This window comes from Actinia tenebrosa, unplaced genomic scaffold (genome assembly GCF_029948245.1).
Source record: "Actinia tenebrosa isolate PJP-AT-01 unplaced genomic scaffold, QUT_ActTen_1.0 PGA_scaffold2__45_contigs__length_23673736, whole genome shotgun sequence".
NCBI classification, from domain to species: Eukaryota; Metazoa; Cnidaria; class Anthozoa; order Actiniaria; family Actiniidae; genus Actinia; species Actinia tenebrosa.
In genome coordinates this window covers 8309898-8331056 of record NW_028292579.1, presented here as the reverse complement: position 1 = coordinate 8331056, position 21159 = coordinate 8309898, and the positions used below count along the sequence as shown (strand labels likewise).

The window sequence follows — 21159 nt, the reverse complement described above, 5'->3', positions numbered from 1 at the left end:
CTGCAGCTCTAAGTTGGTGATAGAATAAGGATCAACAGCCCCGCTAATTGCGCTGTCCATTCCTCCTATGACGTTCGTAGTGTCCGCCAAGGTTACTTCAAACTGTAACTCGGATAACTGCCTGGGGTAGTACACACCATGACTCGTAATCACTTCGAAATCTAAAGGGATAACGTACTTGCTACCATAGGCGGTCTTTACCCTCGTTGCGTCTGCTACTGCGGTTGCTCCACTGGAGTCCGTAGGTGCGGGGTTAGTATCGCTGCGAAGCTTACGAAGAATAACGCTTCCAATTCCCTGCTCTATCTTTTGTGCACGGTCAAAGGCTGTTAGCCACAGATCCTTATACGTGGTGTACAGGTCGTACCTATTCAAATCCAAGAGGGATTCCCCTGCGAACTTGATTCTCATCTTAGAAACGAGGTTCCTACCCACGTTATTGACGGTATAGCGCTTGTCCTTGGTGGTTGGTTGTATTGCTAGGTCAAACCTTAAAGCCAAGGTACCAGGAACCAATACTAGGTTATCTGTTAGGCGGGGCACGCCTACGTACAGGGTTTCCCCTGGCTTTGCGCTAGAAGGTGTGAATGTGACCCGGTGAAAGGTGCGTTCTGCTTTCAGCCCGCCAACCTGCTTAGGTAATACGTTGGGATTTAACTTTGAGCTTATCATATATAATGGAAGTAGAAGGAACGGATTTTGACCCCCTTACCGAAGAAGGTCAAGTCGATATTAACGACGATGAATTCGACGCATGGACTAAAGGCGCGGAAACCGACCCCCTAATCTACGACATGGCCCTAGAAAATGAATATGGTAGCGGGTGGAAAAGATTCAAGGCCTCCTTAAATCGCATGTGGCACAAAAAGAACCCAGGTAAGTCCGCCCCCGAGTACTTGGAACTTCAAAACATAGATGAAGCAGCCGCGCGGGAAACCGTAGAGTGGGCAATGCAAGAGCTAACGCAGCGCTATTCCCGCTTCGATGCTGACGACGTAAGGCTCACAGAACGCGGAAACAAAGTCCTCATAAGCGTTCAAGACCTGAGATTTCCTGACAAAGACCGCTGGACGAAACCGCAAAACCTCTTTGATGAGGAGGGCAACGTTAGGGGTGACGTCTCAAGATTAAAAGGCTTCCAGCGTGCCATTAGAAACCTGTTAGACCGGCTGGAAACCCTGAACGAAAAGGTTGCGCTAGAAAAGCGCGTCGAGGGACTACAAGAAACGTTGGAAGAAAGGGAAGCAGATTATATGCGACAAAACCGACTACTCCTCGATGCTCAAAAGAGAGAACTTAACGATAAAAACCAAAGAATAATAGAACTTAGAGAACAAACAGACAAAGCCCTACGCGATAGGGACCAAGCCCAAAAGGCCTTCGAACTTGCCCTGCAAGACCTAGACATAAGCAAGGAAGAAGCTAGGAACTTACGTACCACCATAGCTACCTCTTTAGAGGAACGGCAGCAGTTGGTTGCTGAAATTAATGCTAAAGAAGAACAAATCCGACAAAGAGATCAGGCTATCGAAGACCTGGAGGGACAAATAGAGCGGCAGCAGGAAATAGTTGCAGATCAAACTCGCCCCGAAGAGGAAAGGGAAGCTGCTCAAAAGGAAGTAGAAACCCTTCAGGAGCGCCTTGCAGAATTACATGCGCAAAAGGAAAACCTGGAAAGAGAATTGGGGCTTACTACTAAGGAAAAGGTAAAAAGAGCCCTTTTGAAGTATGGTGTTCCGCTGGCATTTGCGGTCGCTATTTCGAGCGTAGTAGGAGTCATCCTATCCACGCTTAAGGCTACGGGCGCGGGCGTAAAGAAATTAGGCAGTGGGCTGACGGACTTGGGAAAAAAGATGGCAGCCGGTCTTCCTGGGCTGCTGGGTAGTGTTCTTAGCCTGGCACTTAGGGCCGGCGGTGAACTGCTAAAGTTTGTGGGGAATAACATTTGGATCCTCGTAGTAGCTATTGGAGTGGTACTCCTGAAGAAGATGAAGGGTTGATCTTATCCTCGTGTATTACTGGGGGCTTATCGTCGTCGGGCGCCCGAGGTGTCCTCGACTGGGGATAAGTAAAGATAGTATTCGCGCCGCCTTGATAATGCGGAACTAGTGGTATGGCGGTCATAGTAGAAATGGTCTTATGATTCCAAATCTCATCAAATGGAGGAATACCTATGGTGTTCAGTCGAACTCCGCCTGAGCCGCCTGAGCCAGCATCGCTGGGACGAATTTGTAGCTTTGCATATCGACAATTAGCTATCATATGAAAAGTTACTGATATTAAATCTTCTAAACTAACTGTATTTGGTTCGAAGGAAAAATGAGCTGGAGGCCTGTCATTTATCTTTTTCCTATAAGGTAGTAATGGATGGTCATTCTCATCGACGATCCTAAACCCAACATTACACGAATACCACGTATTGATGCTAATGGTACACACAACTAATCCGAGGCCCCCGACCTCCACCCACAATTCCGTATCCTGCCATTTGTCGGTTACGTAGTTCTCCCCATTTGCTATGTAATGGAAAACCTTACCTTCTTTTACGTGTGGGTTGTTCATATATACAGGGAATAAATTCCCTTCTAAAGGCTAAGCACCGTAAGAGTGCTAATGGTTGCGTGGTTATACGTGGTATCTCTTTGATCCTCTATACTATTTACTGTAACCTTTCCAGTATCGTCTATGCGCATTTGCAGCTTCACTTTCCCGTGGCAGTTGGCAACTAGGTGAAAAGTCCAAACGGAATGATTTTCGGCGCTATTCGTTGGCGGCTCTACGGAAAAATGCGCAGGCTCCCTGTTGTTTGTCTTCACGCGCATAGGCTGCAGTACGCCGTTGTCATCACAAAATCTAAAACCAATGTTGGCGTGACTTACTGATCCAAGGCAAATACTACAAAGGATTAACTTCTTCCCTGAGTAGTTCAAATTCACTGACATGCCCTCAACGTCCACCCAAGACGCCTGGGTGTATTTTTTCTCGCCTGTGTAAGTCGTATAAACACAATCTACTCCAGCTACGTAGGGGTTGTTCATCGCCATATATAATAACTCAGACCAACGCCTGCGGCGGCTAAGCCGGCTTTTAGTAAGTTATGGTCATATTCCTCAGGTATCGCAGGCAGGACCTTCTTCGATGGTTTCTTAACTACGGGTAGCTTCGTTTCGTGTGACTTTTTTGGCTTCTCTACGAAGTGAGGAATGTTCCTAAGAGTGTCAGAGTTCACGTCGTTCACCCCAAACTTCATGTCCTTAGTAGCTCGTTGAAGTTTGTTGTTGTATCCTACTACAGAGCCAGTATTTATAGATAAATTACTGGGCATTAACCAACAACCCGGGGCTACGGCATAGTCCAACCTTGCTTTGGAATTTTGTATGGCTAGTTGGTAACGCTGTACGCCCTTGCTAATGTCACCCTCCAAGATCGAACTTTCGAATAAGATCAAGGCTTCGGCTCGCGTCTCTTCTGCGGCGCCGGTATTCCCCACTATGCTGGATCGGGTGTTTACTTGGGCTCCAAGGACAGAATACACGTAAGCTTCTATGCTGCGGTTCAAACGGGCAAGGCCGGCTTTGGTTAGTCCTTTACCTTCTGGGGGTATGAAATTAAGATATTGCTTCGTTTGCTCGTCGTTGGTAATCTTGATAATCAGCGGGTTAGCCCCTGCATACTTACCACCCTCGTCTTTGAACAGAGGTCCGTCTCTAACTTCCTTAGTGGTTTTGGCATTTGGTTCAAAGAAGGTGCTACTGTCGTGAGTTTCTTTGTGATACCCAGTGTTCCATCGTAGATTCAACGCATGAACTTCTTTATCGCTTAACACATGTCCACCAATCCCCCAATAAGCCCAAATATGCCCTAGACCATTGTTAGCGCCGGCAGTGCATCGGAAATCCTTCCCTACAGCGCCAAACTCCTTACAAAGTCTGTCATAAGCCGGCACGCTGTATTTATTATCTCTTGAATAAAACGCGGTATCTCCCGGCAGCGCAATAACACCCATTTCATGTAGTATTCTTCTAACCGTGAAGTGGAAGTGAAACATAAATATCGAATTCTTCATCAAGTTTGCACTTACACCACAGCCGCTGGTGGCACACCAAACCGCAAAGTTCAACTGCTGCGGCCAATAACGCATGTTAGGACCACTTAACCATTCATGAGATTCCTTAGCGGTGGTATGAACAATGGGCACGTTTTTGAAGATATCTCGCACCTTTAACGGAAAGGAATGGTTGTTAGAGATCCGCATGTTCAACGTTAGGTCCAAGCTTGGATGTTTATCAAATGAAACCGCGGGTATTGGATAAGTACTGGTACCCAGCAATAATTCCTTTGACCAACTGGGTTCAACATGCGTTGGCGTTGGCGAATGCTTCAGTTGATTGTCTATTTGCCCCACCAGCGTAGGCTTCAAGTCCGCATTGCTGTACATTCTGGAGCCGTTATAGTAAATACCGTCGGGCCTTCTTTCAAACTTACTAGGGTCTGCATGTGGAAACATCTTCCTAAAGGCCCTCCAGTTCCAATAATCCCTGTTGTCATGATGCGGCTGCGCCGCTACGTTATTTCCAAAAGCGTCGTACATTAGTATATAATGGATGTTATACCATCAGCACCTCCACTTTATCCTGATTTACCTAAGGAGGGACCTAACGAATTAAACGCTGAAAACTTCCGCTTGAATAAGGCAAATCTAATCCTCGCTTACTTAGAGGGTCAAACGAAACACTATGAGGAGGTCAGGAAAAAGTATGCCAGAGCCCGAAGCATACTACATAAAATCGCAATAACTTCAGGCTCCATGTCTGTGGCGTTAACAGGCACCGGCGTTGCTACCTCACTCACCGGGCCTGGAATAGTCGTTGGCGTTCCTTTGGCAAGCGTTGGAGCCGTTTGCGGCATCATTTCCGCTGTTACGACAGGCATTATGAAGCAATTGTCCGGTAAGATATCCAAGCACGACACTCATATAGCCCTGGCAAGAGCAAAGGCTAACACCATCGCCGACTTAGTCTCCAAGGCTCTGCGGGACCGCCGCATAGACGACACGGAGTTTTCTTTGATCCTCGCGGAGGAAAAGAAATACGGCGAATTAAAGTCGGGCAATAAAAAAACCATCGTGAAAGATCTTTCCGAGGAATCTCGCAAAAAGATCTACCAGGAGGCAAAGGAAGATCTACAAAGAAAACTCGCTCAGTAGACATCACATGGGGATTTCGACTGCACATTTCATCTTCTCGGAATCCATTCTAACAGCGGGTGGTTGGGGTCTATTTGCTGGAATATTTCGTAAATTACGTCGGGGTAATAAGGAATATCCTTATCCAGCCGACAGAATAACCACTCGGCCCTTTGCATATCTGGGACATGAGGAATACGCCTACCGGTAATTTCAGACAAAAGATAGGGAATAGCTTTGTAATATTTTCCTAGCTTTAATTTTTTCAATGTCTTTCGTAGACTTTGCGGCGAGGGCTCTTCTAAGTGGTCTATGATTTTCTGCATGTCTAAATATACCGGATGTAAACCTTGGATATGACTCATCCAGTCTCGGAAGTATTTTATTCTTTTGTATGGGGTCTTCGTACGACCTCCATTGGCGTAATATTGCTCTTTGGTAGCATTTGGTACGGCATTACGAATATTCTTACCACACTCGTAACACTGTGCTGACGTGTCCTCCTCTATCTGCATTTTTTTACCACAACACCAAAAGGGTTCTGGCTTAGGTACGATAACTTTAGGTCTTAGGCAAATCACACAGAAGTCATTGGCGAACTTTTTACATTCATGCATCGTATATCCGACAAATATTTTAACCTCCGTTTGCGACCCCAACAGAGCAGCAGTAAGGGACTTTTTCGCGGAATTTCCGTAAATCTGCTGTACCCGCGTTCGTAATTCCCCGGGTTAAACCCGTATATCTTTGGCATCGATCGCGGATCCCCCTTACTGCTGCTAGACTGAACTGTTGTGGGAAGCGAACCTCAGGGAAGAGACCTTTGCGAGAAGTGACGGTTGTAAAATATGTAAAAAAGAAAACAAAGAACGATAGAAAATCCTCAGAAACTCAGGGCATTCATTGCCAGTCTTCCTCAATACATCGATCCAGGATTCATAGTTCTATCTCCCTAGTTACGGTTGCTGCGTCGGACAAGCTCGAATGTGTCGTTGCTATGCCGCAAAGAACAAACACCGATTGCTGAAAATTCTAAATGTCTGTCTTAGAATCAATGCATTGTAAAGGTACATTGAGAGAAAAATCGATAACTATTCAAATGTCTTATGAATTCGAGTTTGTTGGTCGGACATTCTGTATTCCATTGGGAAAACTACCCATTGTTTGGGTGGACACTTAAGCATACCGGGGATCGGTCAATTGTATTTCATCACAAATACCTTATAACTGATATAGAGGATATTACATGGGCGCGCGGAGATACGAAATTTATCTTCGAGTGTTGAAAAGATCTCTCACGGTGTTGAAAAGATCTCTCAGCGAACGAGTGAGAGATTTTCAACACAAGAAGATAAATTGCGTATCTCCAAGCGGCCATGTAATATTCTGTTTATTATGTAATTATCAATGAAGTATGTTTTGGCTTTTTCAGGCAATTCTTTCCGTGTATTTTTTAATAGCCATCGCAATGGTGTTATTTTCACACGTGAAAATAACATGTTATTTTCACGTGTGAAGATATCAATTTTTCGAAATAGAGAAAAATAGATATTTCATTGGTAATTACATAATAAATAAATATATTCTTCTCCTTTCTTCTATTTGCTTTGATCACCGGGAGAAGCTCAGTTGAAACAAATAAATCTTAATCAAACATCTCACCTGTCTACCAATATTAAATCCAGGAATAAAGTATACTCTTAATAATAGTGTGGATCTTGATAAACATTTGATTAGGAAAATAAGCGCAAGAATTGCTGGACGTTTCGATCACATCTTGTCAACATTTTCAACAACATATAATGACAGATCAAGAGGGAATTACTGAATGACAAAGTAAATATATGTCCATATCCAAACAAAAAGTTTTGCTTTCACTGAGTGTGATTGGACGTTATAATCTTGATAATAATAGTATTAATATAAAAAGAAGAAAAAAAATTGAACTTTTCAAGGGAGGAAGTTATTAAATTATTACTTGTATAAGTGTTGGTGTTCTAAGGCTTAGTTTATTCAGCTAATAGAAGGACGCTCGTTGACTTTCTACGCATACTCCTAAAATAGCTAGCTGTTTCAAATAAACCTTGTTCTTCTGCCGTGTACATCATATCGCTAATGTCATGCTGTTTCTGTTTATTTTATTATATTAAGCCGGTCCTCATAAGCCAGGGTCATTTACAAAGTAATCATGATTAAATCAGTTTTTCACAAATTTACTGATAGATGTTTTCTCTCTTTCGCACCTGCTAACATATCAAATACTCCAGAAAGAAAAGGTATACCGATTTAGTTGATCCTGAGAATAGAAATGGATCTCTCCTGCTTGAACAATATAATCAAAACCATATATTCTGCCAGAATCTTTGCTGTTACCGCTTGCACTACTACAGCTATTCCGATCACATTGCTGAACGCTTTGGTTCTTATTGCCGTATGGAAAACCCCTGCTCTTCACAAACCATCACAAATCCTCCTCGCAAACCTTGCCTTGACAGATCTCTTGGTTGGCGTTTTTGCATGCCCTTACTTGGCATATCTCCACCTTGCCATAATCAACAATTGGTATACATCCTTTTGCTTTTTGTCGATGATTTTTGTAGTTCTTACTTACATCCTCGGTGGGGTCAGTCTTTACACTTTAGCTATTATTAGTATTGACCGATTTCTGGCTATCAAACTCAAGTTTACCTATGGAACAGTTGTCACCAACAAACGCCTCATCATTGCTTTATTGGTTGGTTGGCTCGTCGGTGGCACTTTGTATATTGTCACTATTATTTATTTTGAAACCATTCTAAGTAATGCAGTATTAATATTGCTTGCCGTGTATATTGCTGTGATCCTATGCACGATCACAATATTTTACTCAATGGCCTTTTGCCATTTGAAGAAAGTGTCTTCACAAGTATTTACGAGCGACGCCAACGACCATGCTCCCAATGCAACGCAAGCCTTTGATGTAAACAAATATCGACGATCTCTGCATACCATGGTTATTGTTCTTCTTGCAATCTTTATTTTCTATTTGGCATACTGCTGTGTTTCAGCTTTACGAAGTTCTCACAAAAGTGAAATAACTAACAATTTGGGTATTCTTACAGGACTTTTGTCAGTCTTTAATTCTTGTGCTAATCCAATTCTATATTTATGGCGAATGAAAGACCTTAGACAAGCTGTTAAAACTACAGCTAGAGGATTTTTGAGATTACAGACTTGATTTCAGCTTCCTGTTATCTACATCTTTTTAAGGACATCCAGTGATTAATGACATCCGTGACCGCCGTCATCTGGACCAATCCACTACATAATGCGTATAGCTGAGAGTACGTCCTTTGCATATGTTTAGGTGCCTTCTATCTAGGATAATGTTGGAGCTGTCCAAGTTTCCTGAATATGAAGTACGTTTTACTTTTCTTTTCACGTACTACGAGGATTAAGACTGAACTCGCGTGTGAAGCGAGCCTCAGAGAAGAGCCCTTTGCGAGAAGTGACGGTTGTAAAATATGTAAAAAGAAAGAAAGAAAGAAAAACCTCAGAAACTCGGTACAACCATTGTCGATAATCTTTTGATAACGGCATAACGCCTATATAGGATGTGATCGTGACTTTGACTTGATTTTCGAGCGTTATTACGATCCATTGGCTTTCGATAACGGCGTAATTCATACAGGATTGGTTGGTGATTTTGAAATGAAATCAGGAATTGTACAAATGGACAATTAGATGCACGGATGCGTACGATCCGTACGGATCGTACGATCGGGTGAGGGGCCCCAGGTATGGGATCATGGGAGCAACCATAGGGCAACCATAGCCATTTTACACACGGATACAAAAGCACTTCATACCGTGAAAGGTTATGAGTGCGAACAAATAATGATATGCATGTTTTATGCATATCAATAACTGTAGAAAATATTCTTGCCTTTTATCGATCTCTATTTATTAGGAACTTCATGAAACTCACATTCACAAACACATCTATTTATTTATCCGATTTAACGTAGATTCATTATCTCTTGGGTCGTTGTTATTCCATAAGATAGAAATTCTCGAAAGTGCTGTGTTGATGAGTCGATTTGTCGTGTATCGATGCGGTTCACTATAAATACAATCGAAGAGATTCTCAGAATCAATCTGTGTGATCTAATACAAACTATAATAGACTTATCGAATGTGTTCCTATCGAATCCAAAAGAAAAACTCACTAACAATCTCTAATATTCCTCTTGGCAAATAAAATTCATAACTAAAGTTCACGTGCTGTGTTAACTATCTTAGTTCTACCTTAATAGTACCCATTGTCTCTCGGACAAAACATCTGGGCCTGGTGACCTGTGGCGCACAATAACTTTCACGAATCGTACAGATCGTGAGCCACACTGACGATCCGTATCAGTTCGACAGTATGTATTGTACATGACTGTCGAGCTTCCTCAATACATCGCTCCCGCATTCCTTGTACTACCTCCCTAGTTACGTCGGACACGCTAAAATGTGTTATGATGTAAACCATGTAACATATATCGATTGCTGAAAATAGCCAATGTGCACGAGCACGAATCTCTAGCACAAACCATGATGGGAAACCGACAATTTACACTTTTTCAGCTCCTCTAGAAATTTCTCTGACAATTTTTCCTTCGACATTTCCTATGAAACTGAAAATATTTCAACAGACGAAAATAAATGAGTAATTGTTTTGTGATAATTCTATTGATTTCTTTGTTCTAATTTGTGTAGTACTTGGTTTCCCATCATGCTTTATGCTAGAGATTTGTGCTCGTGCACACTCCTTATTGTAAATGTCTGTCTTAGAATGAATGCAGTCTAAAGGTACATTAAGAACAAAATTGATGACTACATAAAAATCTTATGAATTCGAGTTCGCTAGTCGGACATTCTGTATTCCATTGGAGAAACTGCCCATTGTTTGCGTGGACTTGGATATAGCTGGGATCGGTCAATTGTTTCTTAGCAACGTATTTCTTATAACTGATATATATATTCTTCTCCTTTCTTCTATTTGCTATTGATCACCGGGATAAACTCAGTTGAAACAAATAAATAAATATCTAATCAAACATCTCACCTGTCTACCAATATTAAATCCAGGAATAAAGTATACTCTTAATAATAGTGTGGATCTTGATAAACATTTGATTAAGAAAATAAGCGCAAGAATTGCTGGACGTTTCGATCACATCCTGTCAACATTTTCAACAACATATAATGACAGATCAAGAGGGAATTACTGAATGACAAAGTAAATATATGTCCATATCCAAACAAAAAGTTTTGCTTTCACTGAGTGTGATTGGACGTTATAATCTTGATAATAATAGTATTAATATAAAAAGAAGAAAAAAAATTGAACTTTTCAAGGGAGGAAGTTATTAAATTATTACTTGTATAAGTGTTGGTGTTCTAAGGCTTAGTTTATTCAGCTAATAGAAGGACGCTCGTTGACTTTCTACGCATACTCCTAAAATAGCTAGCTGTTTCAAATAAACCTTGTTCTTCTGCCGTGTACATCATATCGCTAATGTCATGCTGTTTCTGTTTATTTTATTATATTAAGCCGGTTCTCATAAGCCAGGGTCCTTTACAAAGTAATCATGATTAAATCAGTTTTTCACAACTTTACTGATTGATTTTTCTCTCTTTCGCACCTGCTAACATATGAAATACTCAAGAAAGAAATGTCATACCGATTTAGTTGATACTGAGAATAGAAATGGATCTCTCTTGCTTGAACAATATAGTAATCGAAACCCTATATTCTACCAGAATCTTTGCTGTTATCGCTTGCACTACTACAGCTATTCCAATCACATTGCTAAACGCTTTGGTTCTTATTGCCGTATGGAAAACCCCTGCTCTTCACAAACCATCACAAATCCTCCTCGCAAACCTTGCCGTGACAGATCTCTTGGTTGGGGTTTTTGCATGCCCTTACTTGGCATATCTACACCTTGCCATAATCAACAAATGGTATACATCCTTTTGCTTTTTGTCGATGATTTTTGTAGTTCTTACTTACATCCTCGGTGGGGTCAGTCTTTACACTTTAGCTTTTATTAGTATTGACCGATTTCTGGCTGTCAAACTCAAGTTTGCCTATGGAACAGTTGTCACCAACAAACGTCTTATCATTGCTTTATTGGTTGGTTGGCTCGTCGGTGGCACTTTGTATATTGTCACTATTATTTTTTTTGAAACCATTCCAAGTGATGCAGTTTTCATACTGTTTGCCGTGTATATTGCTGTGATCCTATGCACGATCACAATATTTTACTCAATGGCCTTTTACCATTTGAAAAAAGTATCTTCACAAGTATTTACGAGCGACCCCAACGACCATGCACCCAATGCAACGCAAGCCTTTGATGTAAACAAATATCGACGATCTCTGCATACCATGGTTATTGTTCTTCTTGCAATCTTTATTTTCTATTTGCCATACTGCTGTGTTTCAGCTTTACGAAGTGCTCACAAAAGTGAAATAACTAACAATTTGGGTATTCTTACAGGACTTTTGTCAGTCTTTAATTCTTGTGCTAATCCAATTCTATATTTATGGCGAATGAAAGACCTTAGACAAGCTGTTAAAACTACAGCTAGAGGATTTTTGAGATTACAGACTTGATTTCAGCTTCCTGTTATCTACATCTTTTTAAGGACATCCAGTGATTAATGACATCCGTGACCGCCATCATCTGGACCAATCCACTACATAATGCGTATAGCTGAGAGTACGTCCTTTGCATATGTTTAGGTGCCTTCTATCTAGGATAATGTTGGAGCTGTCCAAGTTTCCTGAATATGAAGTACGTTTTACTTTTCTTTTCACGTACTACGAGGATTAAGACTGAACTCGCGTGTGAAGCGAGCCTCAGAGAAGAGCCCTTTGCGAGAAGTGACGGTTGTAAAATATGTAAAAAGAAAGACAGAAAGAAAAACCTCAGAAACTCGGTACAACCATTGTCGATAATCTTTTGATAACGGCATAACGCCTATATAGGATGTGATCGTGACTTTGACTTGATTTTCGAGCGTTATTACGATCCATTGTCTTTCGATAACGACGCAGTTCATACAAGATTTGTTGGTGATTTTGAAATGAAATCAGGAATTGTACAAATGAATAATTAGATGCACGGATGCGTACGATCCGTACGGATCGTACGATCGGGTGAGGGGCCCCAGGTATGGGAGCATTGGAACAACCATAGGGCAACCATAGCCATTTTACACACGGATACAAAAGCACTTCATACCGTGAAAGGTTATGAGTGCGAACAAATAATGATATGCATGTTTTATGCATATCAATAACTGTAGAAAATATTCTTGCATTTCATCGATCACTATTTATTAGGAACTTCATGAAACTCACATTCACAAACACATCTATTTATTTATCCGATTTAACGTAGATTCATTATCTCTTGGGTCGTTGTTATTCCATAAGATAGAAATTCTCGAATGTGTGCTGTGTTAATGAGTCGATTTGTAGTGTATCGATGCGGTTCACTATAGATACAATCAAAGAGATTCTCAGAATCAATCTGTGTGATCTAATACAAACTATGATAGACTTACCGAATGTGTCCCTATCGAATCCAAAAGAAAAACTCAATAACAACCTCCAATATTCCTCTTGATAACTAAAATTCATAACTAAAGTTCACGTGCTGTGTTAACTATCTTAGTTCTACCTTAATAGTACCCATTGTCTCTCGGACAAAACATCTGGGCCTGGTGACCTGTGGCGCACAATAACTTTCACAAATCGTACAGATCGTGAGCCACACTGACGATCCGTATCAGTTCGACAGTATGTATTGTACATGACTGTCGAGCTTCCTTCTTCAACATCTGGGCCTGGTGACCTGTGGCGCACAATAACTTTCACGAATCGTACAGATCGTGAGCCACACTGACGATCCGTATCAGTTCGACAGTATGTATTGTACATGACTGTCGAGCTTCCTCAATACATCGCTCCCGCATTCCTTGTACTACCTCCCTAGTTACGTCGGACACGCTAAAATGTGTTTTGATGTAAACCATGTAACATATATCGATTGCTGAAAATAGCCAATGTGCACGAGCACGAATCTCTAGCACAAACCATGATGGGAAACCGACAATTTACACTTTTTTAGCTCCTCTAAAAATTCCTCTGACAATTTTTCCTTCGACATTTCCTATGAAACTGAAAATATTTCAACAGACGAAAATAAATGAGTAATTGTTTTGTGATAATTCTATTGATTTCTTTGTTCTAATTTGTGTAGTACTTGGTTTCCCATCATGCTTTATGCTAGAGATTTGTGCTCGTGCACACTCCTTATTGTAAATGTCTGTCTTAGAATGAATGCAGTCTAAAGGTACATTAAGAACAAAATTGATGACTACATAAAAATCTTATGAATTCGAGTTCGCTAGTCGGACATTCTGTATTCCATTGGAGAAACTACCCATTGTTTGGGTGGACTCGAATATATCTGGGATCGGTCAATTGTATTTCATCAACAAATATCTTATAACTGATATAAATATATTCTTGTCCTTTGTTCTATTTGGTATTGATCACCGGGATAAACTCAGATGAAACAAATAAATATCTAATCAAACATCTCACCTGTCTACCAATATTAAATCCAGGAATAAAGTATACTCTTAATAATAGTATGGATCTTGATAAGCATTTGATTAAGAAAATAAACGCAAGAATTGCTGGACGTTTCGATCACATCCTGTCAACATTTTCAGCAACATATAATGACAGATCAAGCGTAAATTACTGAATGACAAAGTAAATATATGTCCATATCCAAACAAAAAGTTTTGCTTTCACTGAGTGTGATTGGACGTTATAAAAAGAAGAAAAAATATTGAACTTTTCAAGGGAGGAAGTTATTAAATTATTACTTGTATAAGTGTTGGTGTTCTAAGGCTTAGTTTATTCAGCTAATAGAAGGACGCTCGTTGACTTTCTACGCATACTCCTAAAATAGCTAGCTCTTTCAAATAAACCTTGTTCTTCTGACGTGTACATCATATTGCTAATGTCATGCTGTTTCTGTTTATTTTATTATATTAAGCCGGTTCTCATAAGCCAGGGTCCTTTACGAAGTAATCATGATTAAATTAGTTTTTCACAAATTTACTGATTGATTTTTCTCTTTTTCGCACCTGCTAACATATCAAATACTCCAGAAAGAAAAGGTATACCGATTTAGTTGATACTGAGAATGGCAATGGCCCTCTCTTGCTCGAACATTATAGTAATCGAAACCCTATATTCTGCCAGAATCTTCGGTGTTATCGCTTGCACTACTACAGCCATCCCAATCACATTGCTGAACGCTTTGGTTCTTATTGCCGTATGGAAAACCCCTGCCCTTCACAAACCATCACAAATCCTCCTCGCAAACCTTGCCTTGACAGATCTCTTGGTTGGTGTTTTTGGATGCCCTTACTTGGCATATCTCCACCTTGCCATAATCAACAATTGGTATACATCCTTTTGCTTTTTGTTGAAGATTTTTGCGGTTCTTGCTTGCATCCTCTGTGGGGTCAGTCTTTACACTTTAGCTTTTATTAGTATTGACCGATTTCTGGCTATCAAACTCAAGTTTACCTATGGAACAGTTGTCACCAACAAACGTCTTATCATTGCTTTATTGGTTGGTTGGGTCGTCAGTGGCACTTTGTATATTGCCGCTATTATTTTTTTTGAAACCATTCCAAGTGATGCAGTATTAATATTGTTTGCCGTGTATATTGCTGTGATCCTATGCACGATCACAATATTTTACTCAATGGCCTTTTACCATTTGAAGAAAGTATCTTCACAAGTATTTACGAGCGACGCCAACGACCATGCTCCCAATGCAACGCCAGCCTTTGATGTAAACAAATATCGACGATCTCTGCATACCATGGTTATTGTTCTTCTTGCAATCTTTATTTTCTATTTGCCATACTGCTGTGTTTCAGCTTTACGAAGTGCTCACAAAAGTGAAATAACTAACAATTTGGGTGTTCTTACATCACTTTTGATAGTCTTTAATTCTTGTGCTAATCCAATTCTATATCTATGGCGAATGAAAGACCTTAGACAAGCTGTCAAAACAACTGTTAAAGGATTTTTGAGATTACAGACTTGATTTCAGCTTGCTGTTATATACATCTGATTAAGGGACATCCAGTGATCAAGGACATCCGTGACCGCCATCATCTGGACCAATCCACTACATAATGCGTATAGCTGAGAGTACGTCGTTTGCATATGTTTAGATGCCTTTTATCTAGCATAATGTTAAAGCTATTCCATTTTACTGATTATAATCATAATCATAATCATAGTCATAATAATAATAATAATAATAACGGTTTAATGATGACATATCTATAGAGTAGCTTTACATTATCATTAAAACGAAATTTTAAAAATCATATAATCATCCCATTATGACATCCCATAATTTTTGATATAGTTTTGAAGAAAAAATATATGTCTATATATATATTACCTCACACTCATTAACATACTAGAAATATAAGCCTTAAGAGAGAATTCTTTTCAAATTCAAGCAGTGAGCGCCAAAAACTATTTTCTTGAAGAAAGGCTGTTGTACAAGGCTAAAATCTCGTTATTCAGAAAGTTTAACTTGACTTGTTTGGAAGTGGAGATGACCGATGAAAGTGGAATCAAATTGTTAACGCAAAGCAAAAAATTTATTCGAAAATGATGTTTAGGCCTTCATTTGCTTATTTCCCATATATTTTCTATAAAAAAGCCTGACAAGGCAAAATTCTTGCACAAATACAATAAAACATCTTTGTACAATTGAAAATACCGCTTCAAACAGGCATATCATCATAGTACAACAGTTTCTAACTGTTTAAAAAAGGTTTTGAGTGTTAACCCAAAACGAAATTTGGGATCAAATCTCATACCAAGGTCTAGTTTTTTTTGGCGCTTTTTGCCATTATTGCTCATTATTGAAAAACCATGATTTCCTTTTGATGTCTAACTCCAAGATGCCCCACTCAAATCATATAAAAATATGTCTCCATTCAACTACTCACTTCAAATAGAATCAAGACTGAAAATATTGAGTTAGGTGTTTAGTGTTTATTGAAGTTGGCTTTGGATCCGTGCATATTGATGAGGAACATTAATGTTTTAATTGATATTTCAAACTTCCATAAATTTCACGTGGACTTTTTGATCTTGTTTTCTGAAATACCTATCTATAAAAGTTCTTTTGGTACAATAAAATCAACTTTGATTTTTCTCAACTTTCTTTGGTTTCTCGACGTTACAGACATGCGCTCTTAAACAACCAAGGTTTCAAGGTTTTTCAAGGTTTCAAGGTTTTTTATTTCCCTGAATGAAAATTTTATACTTTACATCACTGTTAAGAAATTTAACTGGGAGGAGCAGAAGAAAACAACCCAAAAGGGTTAAGAAGAATAATTCTGCACCTTGAAACTATATAATACTTTCAAATAAGAACTTACAAGGGGGAAAGTAGCAAACTAAAATAGATTCAATACACATAAAAAGTTATAATAAAGTGAAGTTTGAAATAAATTAAAGTAGGAAATAAAGTTACATTAACTAAGGTAAGACCTAAATACAATCAAAATCCTAAAGCAACAGATGTTTTTTAAGCTTATTTTTAAAGACTTCATGTGAAGTACTGGTTTTTATATGTAGTGGTATATCATTCCAGCTTGTGACTGCTGCATATTTAACCATTATAACATAAGATATAACGCGCGCTCTTATTGGCTCCGCATCTATGAAGGAAAAAATTAATTTGGTGAAGATTCGGTGAAAATTTCAAGTATTCTAATAAAACTAAAAAACACTAACTAGTCTACCTTTCTGTACATTTAATTAAAGATAAAATATAATTATTGAGTTCCTTTCCATAAAAAGTTCATAGCGTATTTGTTTGAACTCAAGTTTGTTTCGCTACAACACTCGCTCTTCCATCGGCCAGCTTACTGCAGCGAAGTCGAGAAGTCTTGCAGGTTTGGAAGTCAATTAGTTCAATTTTTCTCGCTCAATCCGCCGTACAGGTCACCACAGCAGTCCAGCAAAACACCACGATGGTTACTGGAGTCCAAGTAAAGCCACTGGTGCAATCTTTCGACTCAGGCCCCGTCCACACTATGCCGGATAAATTTCAATCCGAATTTTTATCTATTCGGTTAGGCCTACCGTCCACACTAGTCCGGGCGAATCAGGAACAATTCTTCACCGAAAACGATTTTTCGAATACGGTCTCCAGAGTGGAACAATTTGAAAACGCCGGCTAAACATATTAGTGTGGACGGAGAACATTTCGTATCCGAAATTTTTCGAATACGATGACGTCATGATTGTCATGGGAGCATGGCGGGAAGGCTAAAAATTCACCCCGGAATCAATTTCAGCTTCGATGCACATGCTCAGATGTGCAATGAAGCGTTTTTTGCCGCCTCTGATCGAACTAGTGTGGACGCGAAACATTTTATCCGTTTTCTTGTGTGGACGGAAAACTTTTTTTTTCGGTTTCGGTGTGAAAGTTGCGTATTCAAATTTATCCGGCATAGTGTGGACGGGGCCCTCAGTTTTCAAAAAATATACGGTTCAAATTGCTCAGATTGTGATGCAGCCAAGCTTCAACAAAGGTCGCTAATTTGATTTCTCCTCGGTCACTGAAAAACTGTCTTGTGAATGAAAACGATTAAACTTCATTTATGAACTGCTTCCCTTGCATGAATTTTCCGCGAAAAGTTTTAAAATTAAATTTACAATACAAATTGAGCTTTTTTTGCTCCGAACACGAGACTTGACTGATTTCAAATTTTGCTCGAAAAGTATCATGCTCGCATCTTTGGAGAATCTGTGATTTGATCAGATCGAAATAAACAGTTTTTTATCGTTTAAGTCGTTCATTATGTTATAAAAGCAATGACCAATGATCTAGCAGTGCGTAAATCTATTTATGGTGCACTTGGATAGTTGGGAGAGCACTCTGGTAGCTAGAGTTACTCTTACGCTACTATCGTGCTCTCCCAACTATCCGCGTGCACCATAAATAGATTTGCGCAAGCTAAGCATTGACCATTGCTTGATTCGAACTAGCACCTGCAATTTAATATCCTTTGAAGACCTAACAGTCTTGTTTCGGAGAACTAAATCGTCTTTGCCTTTTAACTGAAATTATGGTGATCATCTGCTCCTATGGTCTGAAAGTGAAGACACTTTTTTGGACTCGAATATTTCTCACTTCAGCTTATGCAATTTTAGCCATACCGACAATCTTGCTGAATTCATCGGTTCTTGTAGCTATCTGGAAGACTCCCCCTCTACACAGACCATCACAAATCCTTCTGGCGAGCCTTGCTTTCACAGACTTGTTAGTTGGAATAATCGTTGAACCATCAGCAGTATTTGCCAATCTGGCAATAGTCAACGAGGGAATTACAAGTGATTCTTATTGTCTTGGTTGGATTATACTTGGCCCTTTACCCTTTTTCCTTGCCGCCTTTAGTCTTTTCACGTTAGCGATGATCAGCATTGACCGACATCTGGCTATCAAACTCAAGGTTACCTATAGGACAGTTGTCACTTTCAAACGTCTCATTTGCGTCCTCTGCGCTGGCTTATTCATTCAAAGTAGTCTTTACGCTATCGCTGTCATTTTAATCTTGAATAAAACGCCACCAAATACATTTATATTCTTAACCGCATCATACATTATCGTCCTACTTTGCATCATAACGTTGTTCTATTCCATGGCATTCTACCATCTGAAAAAAGTATCTTCACAAGTGTCTACGAGCGACACCAGCGACCCTGTTTCCAATCCAACACCAACCTTTGATGTCAACAAATATCGACGATCGTTGCACACCATGGTCTTTATTCTTCTTGCAATCTTTTTTTCCTATCTATTTCTTCTTCGCAACTTTGGAAAGCATATTTAAGGAAGTGGCTCAGTTGACCCATTTAACTCGAATTGGAGAGCTTTTCCTAGCAATTAATTCGTTTATTAATCCTATATTATACTTATGGCGAATGGGAGACCTGAGACAAGCTGTTAAAGATACAGTTAAAAGACTTCTTAAAATATAGCAGGATTTTCTACGAACATATTTCGCTGGCAAGTTTTAAAAAATTCAACTTCTTTGACCACATAGAAAAAAAAACAGGATGTTATGACTTGGAAGAAGAATTCCTTTTAAAAATTCTAAAGAAATCCAAATCTCATTGGGAGATATCAAGATTAACAAGTAGATTGAAGTAATTGCATATAAAATTCATTGGCTGAGAATAACAGATAAAAAGTTCCCAAATGTAAGCATTCAATTATTAATTAAGTAAATAAACGGCCAATGAACCAATCAAACACAAGTATTTTATGTAGATGTGGTATTCAACGAGAAAACCGACAGCGCGCGAATCACAAAGACTTAATAGAAATTTAACACTGAATCCCTGATTTTTCATGCGATGCAGGTGATCTCGATTCTATCGACCCGATCGAATTAACCAATCAGCAAACATTTTGTTTGTAACTCAATGTTTCCTAGCTCTAAGTTTTCGGCTCGATTAATAACAGCTTTTACTCATCCGTGTAAACATTCATCAAATATATTTAATGAATTCCCCAATGTTGGTGGAATATATTTCGTCTTTACGAGAGATAATAGAAAGGTAAAAAAAATGGACTTTTTTTTATTCCACAAAAATTTTAGCATTTCTAGATAGCAAAATGATTGAAATCCGAGTGTACATAGTGAGAAAGTAAGTCATAAAACCGTGAAAATATTGAACTTTGCTCGAAAATTTGCTCATTTTGCTACAATTTATGCTTAAAATTTGGGGATATAGCAACGGTAACTAAGGAAATTCGGGACCATGAATTACTTCCCATAGGTTATCTGTATATTTAAGAGTATCCTTTTTTCAAATGACCGTATTTAAGAGTATCCTTTTTTCAAATGACCATATTTAAGAGTATCCTTTTTTCAAATGACCATATTTAAGAGTATCCTTTTTTCAAATGACCATATTTAAGACCATCATTTTTTCAAATGACCGTATTTAAGAGTATCCTTTTTTCAAATGACCATATTTAAGAGTATCCTTATTTAAGAGGATGCGTTTTTCAAATGACCTTATTTAAGAGTACCCTTGACCATATTTAAGATGATTCTTTTTCCAAATGGCCTTATTTAAATGTTTCCTTGACCATACTTAAGAGTATCATTTTTTCAAATGATGTTATTTAAGGGTATCCTTTTTTTTTTTTCTTCAAATGACCATATTTAAGAGTATGCTTGACCATATTTAAAAGTATCCTTTTTTCGAATGACCAGATTTAAGGGTATCCTTAACTTGACCATATTTAGGAGTATCCTTTTTTCAAATGACCTTATCAGAAGGCCTTAAGACTTGGTGTTCTCCTGATGGCTACTCAACACCATAGCAAGGGCGGCGTAATTGTAGTGCACTAGCAAGGGCTGATCATAGAATTCGTAGAATTCATTTAGCAAATTCAATAGAAGTAGTTAATATTATGCTGCCCATGACCTCTCGATCAAATTTTCCACAGGGATCGCATCTCCCTCTGCAAGCTATGGAGATCAATTCTTCTGAATCAACAGGATAAAATGAAGTATTATAGTCAAGAGCTTGGCGTAGATGGTGAGTTTTTTAAATATTAGGATGTTTTTGTTTTTTTGTTGTTTTTCTCCCCGATAGACCGCCTGATCAGAATTCTTCCTACGCGATGATTGGCTGTTTTTTTGATGGGCTGTCAAAACGAGATCACCTGGTTATTGAAGGAGCAGAAAATGCCCACGCGTGCTGTGTGTAGTTATAAAGCACACAATGTTGGCAGAACACAAGAAAAGCGTTCAAAGAAGAATGACGCTTAGGAATTACACAATAG

The 21159-nt window shown here is 39.1% G+C and overlaps 2 protein-coding genes across 3 annotated transcripts in view; both read left to right on the top strand.

The window, feature by feature from the left end:
* The window catches only part of LOC148909157 (putative aarF domain-containing protein kinase 5), a 48859-nt gene that overhangs the window by 19448 nt on the left and 8252 nt on the right, over nt 1-21159 (top strand). For both annotated transcript variants that reach the window (XR_016120565.1, XM_089034605.1), the window contains exon 11: nt 20821-20912. Coding sequence is in view for 1 of the 2 variants with exons in the window: in XM_089034605.1 (XP_088890731.1) it covers nt 20821-20912 (92 nt within the window). In the remaining variant the exon portion in view is untranslated. The remainder of the gene's footprint in view (nt 1-20820; nt 20913-21159) is intronic.
* LOC148909158 (trace amine-associated receptor 8b-like) lies at nt 14449-15366 on the top strand. Its single transcript, XM_089033583.1, has one exon. The coding sequence runs from the start codon at nt 14449-14451 to the stop codon at nt 15364-15366; it is 918 nt and encodes a 305-aa protein (XP_088889709.1).